This window comes from Heliangelus exortis, chromosome 1 (assembly GCF_036169615.1).
Source record: "Heliangelus exortis chromosome 1, bHelExo1.hap1, whole genome shotgun sequence".
Taxonomy (NCBI): Eukaryota; Metazoa; Chordata; class Aves; order Apodiformes; family Trochilidae; genus Heliangelus; species Heliangelus exortis.
Genome location: NC_092422.1, coordinates 87,254,422 through 87,272,386, shown reverse-complemented (window position 1 = coordinate 87,272,386; position 17,965 = coordinate 87,254,422). Strand labels below are relative to the sequence as shown.

At 43.1% G+C, this 17,965-nt stretch overlaps 1 protein-coding gene across 7 annotated transcripts in view; it reads left to right on the top strand.

Moving 5' to 3' along the window:
* Window positions 1-9,293, top strand: part of PDE9A (phosphodiesterase 9A) — a 48,616-nt gene extending 39,323 nt beyond the window's left edge. For 5 of the 7 annotated variants that reach the window (XM_071752300.1, XM_071752334.1, XM_071752349.1 and 2 more), the window contains 8 exons: window positions 598-702; window positions 1,823-1,905; window positions 2,835-2,991; window positions 4,161-4,274; window positions 4,756-4,860; window positions 6,298-6,426; window positions 6,610-6,705; window positions 8,346-9,293. In XM_071752300.1, coding sequence (XP_071608401.1) covers window positions 598-702; window positions 1,823-1,905; window positions 2,835-2,991; window positions 4,161-4,274; window positions 4,756-4,860; window positions 6,298-6,426; window positions 6,610-6,705; window positions 8,346-8,396 — 840 coding nt within the window. In that variant the 3' untranslated portion in view covers window positions 8,397-9,293. Of the gene's footprint in view, window positions 1-597; window positions 703-1,822; window positions 1,906-2,834; window positions 2,992-4,160; window positions 4,275-4,755; window positions 4,861-6,259; window positions 6,427-6,609; window positions 6,706-8,345 lie in introns of those variants that run through there. The other 2 variants (XM_071752310.1, XM_071752316.1) reach the window with 2 other exon arrangements.
* The last annotated feature ends 8,672 nt before the right edge of the window (window positions 9,294-17,965 follow it).

The following is a 17,965-nucleotide window of genomic DNA, read 5'->3' as shown; positions in this document are numbered from 1 at the left end:
CATGGCTAAACCTCTCCCGTGCTGCCTAGCGTAGGAAATCCGCACAGGTATGCTAATGCCCATGCATCCACATCTCCACTTTGCCAAGCAACACATCCCAAAGTGCCACCCCTGAGCATTTTCAAATGAAGTAACAACTACATTTCTGTCTTGAAGATTCCAAAGCTGTAATTTGCATTCAGTGAGAGAGAGGAACAAGGATGTACTTGGAGTTCTTTACATGCCCCAGAGTCACCATTTAACCTCCGTGCAGTTTGAAGTACAAATTCAGGATGAGAGCACAGAGTGTTATCTCAAGATTGAGATGCACTTGCAGCTGTGCTGGGGTGTTTAACCACCGTGAACTGGTGTGAGAGATAAGTCACTATGAGCTTTGCCTGCTGACAAATTCTTGAAAGACAGTAATCTCTCACCTTCCCCCAGCAAGGCAGAGTGTAAAAGGGCCTTGTGCTGTCACTCTGTCCTAGCAGAAAATAATACTGGGCTCCATAGGAGGGGTATACACTTATTTCAGGGAGGCTGGGAAGTGCATGTAATCATGTTTTTATAAAGAAAAATCTGTCCTGTCTCTGACTGCTTCGTTCCCTCTTTCTGCAGCTGTGTATTCATGACAATTACAGAAACAATCCCTTTCATAATTTTCGGCACTGCTTCTGTGTGACTCAGATGATGTACAGCATGATCTCACTCTGCAGCCTCCAGGTATGCCCCCCATCTCCACACTATCACTCCAGTTCCATCACGGGGCACATACCGGTCCACTGAGCACCACAGCATCTGTTACTTTTCTTGCAAACCATGCCAACAGCTTGCTAGCAAGTGGTGAGCTTTGCAGTCCCTACACTTGTTCAGTCCCTGGGAAGAGGAGGTAGAGGTGTTGCAAATAAGTCTGGTTGCCTGCTCGGCCACCCCACCCCAGATCCCAAGCACCAGATCCCAGCTTTCTGAAGTTGCTGGAAAGCTACCTTCACCTCCTGGCTATCCCCAGTTTGTACACTGAGGATCTCATGACAGTCTAATAGTGTGAAATGCCTGTGAATCAGATCCAAAAGCCTACCAAATTATGGTCTTTATCTGTGACACAAAATGTTCCCAGAAAAGGTTTTCTCCAAATGCTTGCACCTGAGCAAGCTACTGCAAATAATGCCTTGCGTGTACTGTATGCAAGAGTCACATTCAACCCATACTTTGGCCAAAATACAGGCATCGTTTATTTTAGTTGACTAGATAGCTTGTGTTTATATTTACATATAATTTCTGTACAAACCAGTTTTTGCTCAGTTAAAAAAAACTTTTCTTCTCCATAGTAAACATCCCAGTTACTGGCCTAAGTCTACTTCCTTGGTAATAAAAGTATGAATAAAAACTAGCTTTAATGGAAGTTCATCCTATTCAGAAGCTGTAGGAATGTACTGCTTAATTTTTTTCACTTTTTTTGTATCTTTAGTTAATGCAGACTGCAATGGCAGCTAAGCTGTCTTCCTAACCTCCCTTAACTAGTAAGGATACTCAAATGACTTGTAAGAGACTGTACTAATATCTCAGTGCTTTTATATGATTTCTGCAGTAATAGTGAGTTTCAAGCAAATTGCCTTCTCTAAGCTGCTTTTATTGAATGCACCAAAGGCAAATCTGAGTCATTTTTACTGGAAGGAAAGACAGAATTCTCTTTCTTGACTGAAGTAAATTGATCTATGGAAAAATACTTCATTTTACTCAGATTTTTACTTCTCAAAAAAAAATTAAGGGTGTTTTTTCCACTTCTTATGGGGATAGGGGAAGTAGAAATAGTAATGCTACATTATTGTTTTGCATTTTACAGGAGAAATTTTCCCAAATAGACATTTTGATTCTCATGACCGCAGCGGTATGCCATGACTTGGACCATCCAGGCTATAACAATACGTAAGTCTGTCTCTTGCTTTCTCTTCCCATAATATTTTTTGGGGAGGTAATCCTAGCTGGCATTTTTGGTAGGTCAAGTTCTCTTTCTCACAATTTGAGCTGGCTATGACCTTCCCCCAAGGCCCTGCTCTTCACTCACCTGTGGGCCAAGGCAGAGCTTTGTGCAGGCAACTCAGGTTGAGGTTGCCAGCTGTCCTTGGCTCTGTAAGGAAAATGCTTTCTTCAGGTTTCTATTCCAACACTTTCCCCCACTCCTGGGAAAACAAGGTAAAATTTTTTACAGCTCAAGGAGAGGGCATAAATGATTATAGCTCCATTGACTGGAATGGAATATTTACACTACAGCGCAAGGGGTGGCTTAACTTACTCATAATTTCAAAAATATAGATTATGAAATGCATATTATTCTATCTAATATCATGTGAGGAAATTAGAATTCTTGACCTCTGGGCACTTTGTGTGCATGCATGTGTGTGTAAAAAAGAGAGAGAAAGAATCCAATTTATTTGTAGACATCCATTAAGTAAGGGCAGAACCCAGTTCTGACTGGGATCAGTAAGAGTCTCTGCCTTGACATTACTGGGGGTGAATGAAGCCCAGGCAGTTCCTTCGGTGTTTGTTCTATGTCATTTTAAGCTATAGAGACTTGGTAAAATAAAAAACAAACCAATAAAAAACAAACCAAAACCAAACCCCCACACAAGAAAAAAAAAAACAATGAAACAAACAGAAAGAACAACCCAGTACAGGGGCACTCTATATTAAAGTAATACCTATTTTCTCTAAAAATCTGATTTAGTGTTAACAATTGAAGAACAAACAACTAATTTAATAATAATTGAAAAGAATGTAAACAAAAGTAAGCAGAAAGGTTCAGAGCAGCTGCTGTGTGTCTCTGAAAGAGTTCTCATTGTTTCTCTTCACATCAGCTACCAGATAAATGCACGAACTGAGCTTGCTGTACGCTACAATGACATCTCCCCACTGGAGAACCACCACTGTGCTGTGGCTTTCCAGATCATTTCCCAGCCAGAATACAACATTTTCTCCAACGTCGACCAGGACCAATTCAAACAGATAAGACAGGTATGAGTGTTGCTCCTATCAGTGTCATACAAACTGTTCCTGAAGATGTAAGCACAGAGACTTCCCTGCTGTACACTGAGAGTGAATCATTCTCTCTAGAAGATAGCACCAAAAAAGCCCCTCACACTAGGAGGATCCAAGAGGGATTCTTGGAAAATTTCCACCGCAGCACTCTCTGGAATGTCTTGCTGAGAAATAATGAGTACATCCTGACTATTAGAGGCTGTGACATTTTAGGGGTTGATACTTGTATTACTGTACGATCCAATTAGTGCTGGCTGGGAAAGGATTAAGCTCTCATGGCAGAAGCTTATGCTTCCAGAGAACATTGTATTAATTTTGAGAGGGGCTTCAAAATGGAAAAGATTTTCAGCAGCAGAGCACTTGTACTGTTGGAAGAGGCTCTGGTGGGCTGGGAGTCATCACAGTTATCCCTGAGACAGTGAACAGTGCTACAATTACCATTAGAGCACTGAAGGACAAGATTCAGTCTTTTTTCCACATTACATCTTCCTTACACACCAAATGAAAAGCAAACCAATGTAAGGGCTCAGGTGCTGGTCAGGTTGGAGTTACTGATTCTGCCAGTGAGTGGGAAGCAGGCATGGGCCCAAAATGGATAGATCTATATGAAAACCTGCAGCTTCAAATTAAGCACATTTTCCCATCATAATCTCTGCCTAGCAGAAGGATACAGAGCTCCTAGCACATTAGCTGCATCTCAGTATTTCAAAGCCCTTAAGCCAAGGAAGATGAACACAGAGGATATCCACATCTACTGATCTTTATCTCTTCCTAGGGCCACTAAGAGTCAGGAGCAAAACCTATAGTGCTTTCCTAGGAGTCAAAAGTGGATCTTGGCAAACAGAATGTGGATTTTAACATCCTATTGTACAGTTTGTTTTTCCACAATTAGTCAGTCAGAAAGGAAAAACCTCGGTTCTTCTGGAATATCACACCAGTGTTACAGATCAATCCAACCATGATCTTCTTATGTCATGAACACTTTATAGCCTTCTTCCAGTTTGCTTGGCAATTGCAAGTCATAAACTTCCCCTTTCAGTGTTAACAACAATGCATTTGTGTGTAAGAAAGACCCTACTTTGCTCTGTAATAGCAAACTTCATAAAGAATGTCAAGTTAATACATGAACATGTTTTCTTTGCTAGGGGATAATTACGTTAATCCTGGCTACAGACATGGCGAGACACGCAGAAATACTGGACTCTTTCAAGGAAAAAATGGAAAATTTTGATTACTCAAATGAAGAACACATGACCTGTGTGAGGATGTTTTGTAGATTATTCTTTTTCTGTGCACAGTGTGAAACCTTGTAGATTAACATGCTTGTTTGAAAAATGAGACTCAATACACACGGTAAAAAATTAATCCTTCTGACATTCTCTGCCCCACCAAAAAAGAATTAATATTTGGAAGTTCTCTATATAAAGTAGACTATTCCAGCTTTAGAAATCCTGGAGTCCCATCAAGAAAGAAATGCTTCACGCAGCTTCATGCAGCAGATAAGCACACATCCCACTGTGACTCATTCCAGTGCTACAGACAGGGAAACTGAGGCAGAGAGGCGATAAGTAATTTACATGGGAAAAGAATTCAGATCATTTAAGACCTCTGATTTAATCCTAGAACTGTCCTTCTTCTTTGAAAACATTGGCTCCCATTGCATTGTAAAGACACAGGTTATGGATAGGAGAAAAAGGGCAGGCAACTAAATTGCAGTATTAAAGTATTATCCTCTTTCAGCTGAAGATGGTACTGATAAAATGCTGTGATATCTCCAATGAAGTCCGCCCGATGGAAGTAGCAGAGCCCTGGGTAGATTGCTTACTAGAGGAATATTTTATGCAGGTAAGAAGGAGGGAGAAATGCAATTGCACAAAATGATGCCCTTACTGAGTCCCACGTCAGCTACAGCTACTTTGCTATCTGACAGCCCAGTCTGGTTCTAGGGTGGAAGGGCTTTTTTTACCAAAAGGGAGAGAAGAATGTCAGCAAGAAAAGCTGTTCAGAAATCAAGTGAATGTAGTTTGCAGAAGAAAGAAAATAGCAACCTAGAAATCCTAATGCTAGGAGACTGAAGCTTGTTCTCTGTAGTTGTCTTGCAAGTTTGTTTGATAAGCAGTAGATGATTTTTGAGCCTAAAGGGCAAGGCCAGTGGCAAAAGGAAGTTGTCGGGTAAATTATATCAAATATCACACAGGACCTGGTATAGACAACTTCCACTCTGCATGAACATTTGCCTAAAGGAAAAGCAGACAACTTGCTGAGGTGTGCCAAGTCAGACTTGAAGCTTCCCAAACTCCTTACTGCATTCCCAGCTGGACACAGTTTCTGGCTGCTTAAAAAAGGATCCCTGGAAAAGCAGCCCTCAGCTGCCTTTGTCACACAGACTCCTGAGTAGTGTGTACGTGTTTGCAATAGTGGGATCTCAAGAGACACAGTACCCTATGGAGTTGATGCCAAAGCTTTCTTGTGTGCTTTGTCTATATCTTGATAGGGTGAGTATTGAGGAGGGCTTCTCACCAGAGACAGACCACTCAGAAACACTCCTCACTCACTGCATCTGCAGCTTTTTACTCAAATTGCAGCATTTGTGTGCCTTACTGTTTTGACCCTCCAGCAAAAGTTCGATGGGCAAAAAAAAACCCCCCAAAATTGAGACATTAAGTCTGCTACAGGATACTTTTTTTGTGTGTGCACAGTCTGTGGCCTTCTTGCATGTGAACCCAGATAGAAACAGTGAGTTATGTGCTCAAGTAGGGATCTTGGTAAACTCATTGCAGTCAATGGACCTGTTCTCCATTGATGCAGCTAGCCAGAACTGGTTTTAATCATTACTAAAGAAGGATATGTAATTTCTGGTTGAATGCCCCAAAACAATGACTCTCTGGAGAATGATGAGGAAATCAAAGACCTATTTCTTCTCCTCCAGAGCAGAAAAAGCCATTACCATCTTTCTGAATGCTCAGAAATATTTTAGCCCACAAGTCCCATGGGTTTGCAAAGAGAACCAAATGACCTCATTGTCCAGCAAACCTGGAGGTGACCCCTTTCGTGCCACTGCTGTGCAGATGTAACTGAACAGGGTTCTCTGTATGTAGATGTCTTGCTGTCAGCAGAGCAGGATGCATGGCCTGAGGGAGGCATAGTGCTGTTCTGTGCTTTCTTCAGACATTACTGAGATCTACATCTGAAGGCTGATGCTCTCTGGCTAGTCATCTACTTGGTACATTACTCTCCCTCACAGGCTGTGATTAATATTTGTTAACTCTGGATTTGTCCCAGAGTGACCGAGAAAAATCTGAGGGGCTTCCAGTGGCACCGTTCATGGACCGCGACAAAGTGACGAAGCCGACAGCCCAGATCGGCTTCCTCAAGTTCGTCCTCATCCCCATGTTTGAAACAGTAACAAAGGTCAGTCGCCCAAAGCAGTTCACATTCTGCCTCTCAGCCCGTTTCTAGCATGCACAGGTTAACACATACCAAAGGAAATAATAGAATCAGGTTGGAAAAGACCTTTGAGATCATCAAGTCCAACCTTTGGCTCAGCAGGGCCAAGTCCAAATGTTGATAATCTCTGTCTTGTTTTCCACCTAGCTATTTCCAGAAGTGGAGGAGGTGATGCTCCAGCCCCTTTGGGAATCCAGAGACCACTATGAGGAATTAAAACAGATAGACGATGCTATGAAAGAGGTACGCTCTAGACATATTATTGATGAAGCAAACTTTATAACTGAGTAAGTCAAACATTATAACTTAATAACAGTCAGAATGAAACCATCAGAATGCTTATAGTATAATCATTATTGTGAGAAACACATTCACTTTATTAACCTAGCTATTATCTCACCTGGCTGGAGAAAAGATTGTACCACAAGCAGTAAGTGTGTACAAGAACATGCCCTTACAGAGTCCACCAGGCAGCACACAAGCACAGCCATGAGTTTCTTGCAAGAGAGGGGGGACCTGGAGACAAAATCCAGAGATTCCCACCTGAGAGGAGAAAGCCAGCAAACGCTTCTCCCAGGAAGGAGCTCTATTCCCCAGGGAAGGAGTATTGTTGGGGTAGATTGCAGCAAGAAGTTCTGGAGTTGGGCAGCTCATGGCACTGCACCACCAATGCATAAGATTCTTTTCTGGAAAGAAACTTCTACTGAAATGTCAGTCCTCAAGGATGTGCCTGATATTTTATGAGGATTTTTTTTTCTCACGTACAATGTCCCATGCAATTAAAAACCCCAGTGGAGCCATTTTATGGCACAGGCTGAGTGAGGACCTCCATTGACAGACCACCTCTCACCTTGACTTGTAAATCTTAGGGGAAGTAGGGCATTCGTGTAACCACATTTACTCTCTCCAGCCACGTCTGCATTTCCTGACAGGGCAGAGGCCAAGGCCAGGCCCTTGGAGCAGGCACCCACACCCACAGAGCAGCAGCTGAAGTGCTGGCCCTGCTCCCACAGCACCCTGCACACCCTCCTCCCGTGCCTTTTCCACTGCTGCTTTGTTGGGCAGGTGACAAAACCTGCCCAAATGGCATCAGAGTGTAGGGCTTTTCTGACATGAACAAATTTATGATGTGAACAGGGTACTGTTAATCACACTGTCATTAAAATGAATTGGGAAGTACCCTAGAGCACTGGTTGATTATGTGGAAAGTGGAGGTTCATCCACTTGATCATTCCTGGCTGGATGAGAGGAATAGCAGCTTTCTGGTGTAGCTCCCACCTCCTCCCAACTGCTTTGGAGGAAAAGCTCCTCAGCAGCACAAATACTAAGGCTGCTTAATCAAACAGCACACATTTTGAGGGCACTGAGTTATAAAGGACAAGGAAGTCGTCTAGGAATTCTTCAGTTTAAAGTGGAGCATTTCTCAAAGGAGAGAAGAAGAACTCAAATATGACTGCCAGATTTCTGAGTCCTGTTCATCTTACAAGTTGAGCTGATAATTTACTTCTGGTTTACAGTAGCTGCCAAAACAGCAACTTTACACAAACTGATGAAGCTGTAATTATGGTGCATTGGCAAAGAGGTCTTAGGAAAATGGGAGATGACTGAATTCAGAAGTATCCTGAAATAAGGAGAGTTAGTTAATAAACTGAGAGCCTACTATGATAGATGATGAGAAAGACAGTGTTACTCAGGACATACATGCAGAGCTGCTTGGATGAAAAGGTACCTCTGATATACCAAGGTGCTGCCTGTTATTTCCTGAGAAATGCTGAACATGCCTTGTGCAGAGATGAGCATTTGACTCACAGGAGCAGTGGAAAGCTGAGTGACTGTGTGAGTCAGGATTAGGGGCACTAATCCTGCTTTGCTCTTCATTTCAGTTGCAGAAAAAGAAAAATGAAAATTTGACCACCAGCAGTACTGAAAAGTGAAATGAAGAAGTCTTTGAGCAAAACATAAGCCCTAAGGTTATTCCAGTTTTGAGAAATGCTCTTTTTTGCCAAACAGACGTGGTGGCTACGTCAAAATCCAACTGGGACCATGTATGTGGAGAGGTGGCAGAGACAGATGCCCTGCCTGCCTGCCTTGCCTGCCCAGGCTCCTTATCTGCAGCCTGCAGCCTGCTCACACATGTGCTGCCACCACTGGGCACCAAGGGCTCCTCTCCCTCCCACATGCCCATCACAGCCTCCTTGGCAGGACTTTCCCTGCAGACACTCCACAGGTTGCAGCACAGCTCAAATCTTCAGCACGTTTGCCTTTTTGGTGACCACACTTACCACAGTCTGTAGAGACAAAGTGGAGTTTAGCTAAGGAGCCTTTCTGGAAAATAATCCACTAGCATCCAAAAACAAAAGAAAAAAGTTGTTTTAGTCTAGATACTACATATATGAGTATGGCAGTATGCTAGTTACAGCATAGCATAACAGATGCTTATTTTCTGACAGGGGCACTGGCATAAATTTTTGTTTGCCTGGTAGGCCCTAATGACAAATTTCTCTGTATTATTCTCAGAATTCTATAGTGTTTAGAGTACATTCAGAAGCCCAGCATAGTGGATGCGATTTTGTTTTGTTTTCTACATTAGAAGAAATCAAAAGAAACCTTAGTGAGTTTGCAGGTTCCCTTTGTGGCCTTGTACAGCTAGACATCATGGGATCCTTCAGCAAAAACACAGAAGGGAGTCTAAAGCTGAAACCACTGTGCAAACGTATTTTTATCCTTGTGGATGCAAACACCAACAAAAGGAAAAACCTTCCAAGATGTACAGTTTGGTTTTTTTTTTACTTTTAAACTGATCTGCTAAATAATATATTCTTCTACAGAAATGGGTGTTGTACTTGTTTTCTTTTGTCTATGCGTTCATGTGAGAATCGTCTCTCTTCCTAAAGACAAATGCTTTCATAATGAATACAAGTTAAGAGGCTGTAAAGACAAGGGGAGAACTGTCTCTCCTTAAGAAGAGAAGGTTTAGAAACATTTTTTTGTAGCACACTTGCATCATAAGCTCAATACCAGAAGAGGTTCACTTCCCTCAATGAGTTTGTAGAAGTCGGGAGCCAAGCTCTGCCCAGAGCTGCAGTCAGGCAGGCAGCGGGCAACACTGTGGGCAGCTCCTGTGCACCACCTCACCAAAGAAGAGGCCAGAATAAATCCCCCTTCCTTGTGCCCACAGGAGGTGAGCCATGGCCACATACATTACCTTAGCTTGTTTTTCAAGAAGAGATGAGCAGGTGGATTCCAGTCTTTCCCCCCCATGATCCAGGAAATACCTAAAGAAATTCATCCTCTCTGGGAAGTGTCTATTACCAACTTCACCACAGAACAACAAACCCTACCTCCTTCTCTGGAAGTTTAGATTGATTTTTCTGTTGTTTCTACATGTTAATTTTGAGCTTAACTCTTGTTTTTCTCCAGTGCCCGTTCCCATGTTTGGTCTCTTCCTTTTACACAAAACCATATTCAGCTACTCTCCGGTCTCTGAAGGAGATCAGTACCACCTTGAAATATCCATCAATCTGTCCTATTCCTGCTTTCATATTTCCAGAGACCCAGAACAGACTCACAGCTAGTTCTCTCTATTGGTGCCTCTTTCTGCCCAAGCTACATTCTCCTTTAGACAGCTTTTTGTGTATGTGGTTTTGGGCTTCCTGCTGCAAACCGGAGAATGGTCTGGATCCCTGGATTTGAACAGTCCTGGGCGATCCTGAGGGAGATGGGAAGATCCAAGCACAGATTCAGCTCCAAGCTACACAGACATATTCATGAATGGATGAACTAAACCCTAGTTATGATTAACCTCAAACCTCTGATGCTTAAAAGTTGGATCTGAATTATGTGGTTGGGGCCTTTTTTCTGTATTAAATTTTATAATCCTAAGTACATTGTGACCCAGATTGTTCTGCTGTGGAATTCTTCACTTCTTTTTTCACAAGTAAATCAAATTTACCATCTCCATTCAAGCAGATTTCCGTCACAAATCAGCTCCCAAAGCAGATGTGCTGTGCATGAGCTATAAACAATTGTGTAGGTTATGCCAAGTCCTGCGTTGAGCTAGTCACATTAGATGAGAAAACCTGCTGCAGGAACTTGACTGCACCCTCCTCCCACTAAAACTGTTTGAGAGTTCAATCCTGATAAGAAGTTTTGTTCCATTTGGAAGTCTTTTCTCTAACTATAAACCCTAATCCAGTGAGCATTTGTGCACATGCTTAAACCACAAGCCCAGTTGGGGACCCTTGTGTACAATAGTTGTTGGCATAGCAGAGGCTCCTCAGCTTTCTCTAATTGAAGTGAATCGGTTTGAGAATTGATGGCCCTTGGTGCTTGTTTTGGCTCCATTATTTTTAATAACAACCTGGAAACTGTTTACTGGAGAAGAATGATCAGAAGAAGTTGGCAAAATCCCACTGACTTTATTGGAGCTGCTTTAGAAACATGGAGAAGGAAATGCAACCCATTCTCAGGGCTGCACTAGTGACTGTGATGACTGTAAAATGCTGTGCAACTTATTTAAAGAATGGGTAACATCCAGGCTGCTATTCACAGAGAGCTGTAAAAAAAGACCACATGCAATCACAACCAGTTATTGGTATAAATAGTAATAGCAAAACATTTTTAATCGCATTTGCCTTTGTAATATTAGATTTCTAAGAGAGGATCCTCCGAACATATGTTTAACCAAGGGGAATGAAAGGCATTCCCTCATAATTCTAGTTTCTTAGATTTTTTCCTTAATATTTGATGTCTGATTCATGTGCAAATTAACAGATTTGAGAATCTTGGCAATCAGCCATTAAATTGTGACACATTTTCTGGATGACATTTTAAAACTACACTTAGCATGAAAATGAAATTTTCTGAGGCAGTCAGGCAGGTTTCTCAAGAGTGATTTCATCTTTTCTCTACCTAATCCGTTGAATAAGAGCAAATATTATATCTCAGTGCTGTTGTTTCAGCTTATGGTAGGTGCCTCACAAAGAACTTTCTGTGGTCTGTAGCACACGTTTTTCAGCATCATGACAGTGCCACATGGATCCATCCCAGCCTTACATTGCTACTCCTATGCTGGTGCTCAAAGATGAACATGAAACAGGTTATAACTGTTCCGTGCCATTTAGCTCAGAGAACTGACAGTGAGCCCTGGGATTTTACTTCTTTTCTTTTTGTTTTTAAATTACGAGATCCCACAGCCCTCTACTTTCACTTCATTATTGTGTGGCTTTCATAATCAGATCAAACTAAGGCCATTGTACAGCTGCATGTCTAGAGGATGAAACAGCTTTTTAAAAATGTGAATACCCCCACAGCAGCCAGTTTGCAATGAAAATTTAGTGTGTGTTAAGTACACGGGTTATGTAATGCCAAAGAAATATATATGTACGTGGAAATTGTTAATCTCTGTGCTGCCTCTGAGCAGCAATAACAACAGCATCTGTTCCATATGGGAGTGAAGCAGAGTGCTGGTGTGGACTATGATCCCATCAGGAGAAGCATTTTCATGCAGTACACAGTTTTCCCATTTAAACAGTGGGCTTTTATTGCATACTGCCCCTTCTATCTGGAAACAGAATATGAAGAATATGTCTTCCCTTCGTCTGGTTTGCCAAGCTAAAAGCACACACAGACTTCTTTTTATCCTCCCAGCATATTGTTCTGTTTTGTTGGGAAGGTTTCTTGTGAGAGAGCAGACACAGTGGAACAAATCACCTACCTGACTAAGGTAAAAATATCACCCGATTTGCCTCTTTCCCACACCATTTCCCCTTCATTTCCCTGTGACAAGGTGGGGTATAAAACACAGCAACATGGCTGTTAGTGACAAGAAGTGCTCAGCCCCAGCCTGCAGCAAGGATGTATGTGGAAGGACAGCTTTGATTTAGGGCCACCCCACTGCTGCTCTGACTCCCATTGTAAAAAATTACTTTCCAAGAGATTGCTCTGGAATCAGGCACATCCCAGCCCCAGGCTGTGGTCCAGAGGACACCAGGTAGGTTCTGCTATCCTGAGCTACTCCTCTGTATGTACAGGCTTCTGCCGTGCAGCACCCTTGTGATTAAGGCTGTTCAGAAGCAGCAAAGTGAAGCAAAAGACTTTCTAAAATGTGTTTAAAACTGCTTGGATGCTGTATTTCTATGCAACGTGGCAGTGCAGCAGGCAATCTCTCCTTTCTCTAAGCTCTCCAAGGGAGTTCCTAGGCAGAGGTAAAGTTTGTACTTTGAAAAACTGGTGCATTGCAGTCCTGGTTTGTGTGTGAGTGCTACACTAGAAACCAGTAAGTCTATGATAGAAACTTAAGTACGTCTTAATAATAAACCTGGCTCTGCCACTGGCTTCAAATACCATTTGGGGTGAGTCACCAAGCCAGGGTTTCCCTCTCTTTTTTAACAGATTCACCTTTGCAAAGAACTTGTGATATTCAGATGTAAAATGCTCCTCACGGCAAGAACCAAGAGATACTATTTTCAGAAAATATTATTTCATAGAAACTTCTGGACAAAAACCTTATTAGATGTTCTCATAAATGAAGAAAGTGACAAGTCAAACCCTCTTTTTCCTTGTGATCATGTTATAGTAGATCTGTCTCTTTGCTCATGAGAAGCCATACTTCTCACTATCTCACACACACAAAAAAAAGGCTTTCTGACTGTTTTGGCATGTAATCAGGAAACAGGGGTGTAATCAGGAACAAATACACACATAAAATGGCTATCTGTAGATGTTTTTGTAATACCACTCTTGACTCTGTTGCAAGACAAACTTAGAACCGGGAGGGTCTGGAAAGTGTAAACTAGTTTTCTCACAGCCAGCATTTCCTACAATGTGTTGGAGGAAAAAAATCTGTTTTCCAAACTGTGTGGAATCATAGTTACTGCCTGGCTGACAGACCCAGCAGAAACTCTGCCCTAAAGGAAGCTCCGAGGTGACAAGGACTTGGAGCAGCTCTATTTCTTGATTAGAAGATTCACTGATCTGGGCTTAGGACAGCTGGGACATGCCCCGGGCTGAAAAACACAGTAAGAAAATCAACACAAAAACGTATGTGTGTGAATCCTCCTCAAGTCTGTGTGCCCAAGCCATGCCTTCTAGCATGCTGAGTTAATAGCTCCCCTTGTAAGCCCCTGCAAGCCAGATGCCTCTCCAGCTTGTCCCACCAGAGAGCTGCCAGGCTCTGCAGCTACCCCATAGCACAGGAGGATGTTCTAAATCACCCATAACTATTGGGATTGTGTATGGACAGCTAAGCTATAAATCATTAGATGAGCATAAGTGCCAGTGGAAAGGCAGGTCAGACCTGCTCCTGGGCTGGTCCAAAACAGGAGAGCATGCCAAATCAAAGAGATGGGCAGTCAGGTCACCATGTGGTATGGGGGCATAGGATGCCCTTATAGTTTTTCAGCCTTGGATAATATGGGCATTTTCCAGGGTTTCCCAGATAAAGTTAGTGTTTAACTGTGCATGGCTCACTCCTGTCATGGTGTCTCTGGCTGTTCATCTCCTAACTGACCAACCCTGAAAGGTGAAAACCTCTCACACACACAAAGGGGGAACTAGACTAGGTACAAGGAAAAATTGTTTGGTTTTCTTTTTTAGTGAGGGTGGAGAAACACTGGAATGGATTGCTCAGAGAGGTGGTAGAAGGTGACAAGTGGTTCCCCATCCCTGGAAACTGTCAAGGTCAGGTTGGATGGTGCTCAGACCAACCTGATCTAGTTGAAGATGCCCCTCCTCACTGTAGAGAGGTTGGACTAGTTGACCTTCCCAACTCAAACCAATTCTGTGATTCTATGAAAGGACATTGGGCTCTGATTGCTGTGACTCTTGTGCCCAAGCCATGGCAGCCCTCAGAAGCCACCTTGCAAGGGTTCCAGTGTAAACCCAAAATGATAGGCAAAGTAAAGGCTACACAGACTGGACTTGGGCTCTGAGGCCATTCTGCTCCTTCCATCTGGGTATCAGAGAAGCTGAGGCTGAGTTTTGAAGGGGAGCTTCTCTTTTGGGATGGATAGGGTTTGTTAAGCACTTTTCCATCTGTCCCTGCAGCATTCAATCTGATTTTGAGATCAATGTGCTGGAAACATATTGGCCTTGTTTCCTTACCATTGCAGTCAGTGCCCAGGGACTGAGATGGAGCAGACCACCTCTAGGCCAGCATGAGGGTTTCTTCTCCCAGCCTTTGCCCTCAGCCATGTCTGCCCCTGCAGCCCCCCAGGTTCAGAAATGAAGGGAAGGAGCAGAGAGGTAGAGAAAAGCCTCAGAGCTTCAAGAATAAAAGTTACAGGAATAGCAGCCCCCCTCCCCCAAAGTTCTGCACTGACTTGAAAGCTTGAAGTTTCATTGTCTTTACTAAAAAATCCTTTAGCTAAACAAAACCAACATCCAGAGTAATTCTTATGTGCTGCTTCTCTCTTGAGCTACTATTTCCCTTTAAAAAAATGGTATTAGTTTCAGGCAAAGTCATCCCTGAAACAAACAGCCCCACAACATCCTTAGTAGAAATTCCACCACATGCCAAATTCTGCAGCTTGCCCAACTTTTACCCACGGGCTCAGTGCCCTGGTTGGGACCCTCCTTCAGCACCCTTGGCCCTACAGAGGTTGGGAGTCGGGCTGGAGAAACTGTGCAGGCAGCAGCCAAAGCTCCTCAGAAAGCAGGGAAGAGCCTCGGACAGGCACTGGTAGGGCCAAACTCCCCTCACATCAGGAATTTGCAGCCTCTTTCCCCACCAGCAGTTGCCCCCCTGATGCCTCCCAGCACTGTCCAAGACACCCGGGCTTGTGGGTTGCCATTGGGGCTGGCCAGGGAGGTTCAGCTGTAGGGTGAGAGGTGCTTATCTTGGGGAAGAGCTGAAGAAATAGGTTCTTAAAGGTTATAGGATAACAAGTGCAACATATCGTGTACTTCATAAAGTTCATGGGGGCGATGTGTGTGTGATAAATTATTATTTCATTTCTTCTTTGTTTTGGTTGGTTTGTTGGTTTTGCCCCTCACTCAAGACTTTGATCCTCCTTGTCATGCTTGCTCCTGTGTGCATTGCCAAAGGAAGATCTCCTAGCTCCTTTTTTGCAGAGGACATGCCACTCATTTTAGGGAAGGTGAGCCAAGGCTTCCGCATTCAGAGATGCTGAAGGCTGGCCAGACTCTGCCACAGAAAGGCAACAAGTTTCATCTCCATCTGGAAGGCAGCCTGCATCCCAGGAGATCCTTGTTCGTAGGACTTCAGTGGATAAAAATATAGGAATCTACCCTGTATTTAAAGTATTTCATTTTATCCTACCAGTGATTTGATTTATGGATCCCACGCAGGGATTTATTCATTAACCTGTGCTTCTTGTTGCCTTTTCCACTCACCTAGAAAGCATTAGCTGCTGCCCAGTCACTGCATAGTGCTAAGCACCTTGATGAGAGGCAGGGCTATGACAGGTCATCCACTTCATGGCAAGTTATTCATCCACTGGCAAGTTCTTTTAAAAAGCAGCAAAAATGCATTCCTATGCCTACATCTTATTTATATATTTACTAAACGATTTTGACTAAGGCGAAAATTGTGAATGCTCAGATAGTGGCACCCACAGTTTTGAAATGGACTATTTGTAGAGCTTCATTTAGGTATTTTACAGAATCAAGGCACAATGTGTGTCTTTTGAATGAAAATACATAAAATTAAAATGAAAAATTTACCAGTTGAATGATACAAAAAGTGTCCTCCGCTTAGTATGGCAGAACTCCTTCTTTCAAACATCAACTATGCAGGCTAACTGAAGAGGCTTACTTTTTTCAAAACTGAGATTAAATCCATTATTTCCAGTGTAATAAGCTTATAACACCTTTGAATTTATCTCGAGGACAAAGGTCTTTTCTCATCTCAGCTGTTAAAATTTAACTAAGACAATAATCATCTTGAAAAACACATTGCACAAGGAGGGGGATTCTGTAGCGTGACTTACAAGAGGAACTCAAAGTTTGCAGAACAAGAATGGTGTTTGCAGACTGTAAAAGAGAATAACAACCCCTGGGACATTCTTTAAAAAAAAAAAAAGGAGGTGAATCCTGTGCAGTGCTGCACAGGAGGATTTGCTTTCCATACAGTGGAGTCAAAATCAAAGACTATTTTTCAGATAGGATTTGCCTGGGTTTTTTTAATTCCTTCTTTTTCTTAGCCCTGCCTTGTTTAGCGCTCAGTAAAAAGTTCGTTCCACCATATATTATATTAAAATTCACCCTCTGGATGTGCATTTACATAGCACACTCTTCCTGAAGCTGTGGGCAGGTGCCTCCAGCTAGTTACCAGGAAAACCATCTTCTGTGTAAACAAGCCAGATAACCAAGAGCAGATAAAATAAAATTGCCTGGATTAGCCCTGGGTATGCATGCACATGCTACCCATACTCTACAACCCCAACTGTTGCTGTATTTTTACCAGCAGATGACTGGCAGTATAGCCACAGGTGCTCCATGGGGCTCCTGGTTCCTTTGTTCCCCAGCAGAGGAGGAGGGGGTATCACTGTTGGCATTAGAGAGGGATCAGCAGCCAAACCATTTCCCTCAGTGTACACCAAAATCACTTTGGTCTGCAAGAAAGGAAGCTTACATTCCAGTCTGCACCCCTAGCAAGGCAAACCCCTTTTAAGGACCACAGTTGCACAACTCACCTTTTTTTGGGTGATAGACTTGGAAATGATCAAGGTGCTATTCCACCAGGGATGTCAGCATGGCTGTCAATACTAACACAAGGGGAAGCTGCCATCTGCCAGGTCAGGGTTGGCCTCTGCAGCAGGGATGTAGCTATAGCAAAAGAAAGAGCAAACTTGGCAACCTGGGCAAATGGTTGAATGAATTTGCCAAAGAACGGCAAATCCCATTCTCACCGTCCCAGCTTTATTCCCAGCCTTCCTAGAGGGGAAAGTGGTCCCTGGTTGGAGGCTGCACGTGTCTACTCTACCAGTGCTACTCAGACTGGTGGTGTCAGGCTTAGGAAGGGCAGTGGAGTCCATGACAAGAACCTCCTGTTGCATGGGGTCTATGCAGTATGGATCTCCCATGGCAGTGGAGGTAACAGCTGGCACTGGAAAGCCAGAGGGACATAGGATAATTGCACATCTTACCTGGGATTTGCACATAAAGATTAGAAGTGAGGACTGAGCTGGCCCTGACTAAGGAACAATGTGCCAGACACCACTGCCAGGTAACCAGTGCAGAAAAATAAGCAGCACTGGTCACCTGGACACAAGAGTTAAATGTCTTTTTGCTGTGGGTGTGTTTTTCGGGTTGCAATACAGCATTTAACAAACCAGGTTTGGGAGTTAGATTTGCAGACAAATTTGCATACCAGCCTCATTAGACAAAATTCCGATTAGGCATTCAGCACATGCAAGAATGGCAGATGTGCAGGCCTAGCAGCTGTACTGGTTTATGCTATGTGATGCCTGTGGTGTTTACATCAGACATGATTATACCCTCTTCTGCCCCCCAAAATGGATTCATTAGCTGACATCAGCTC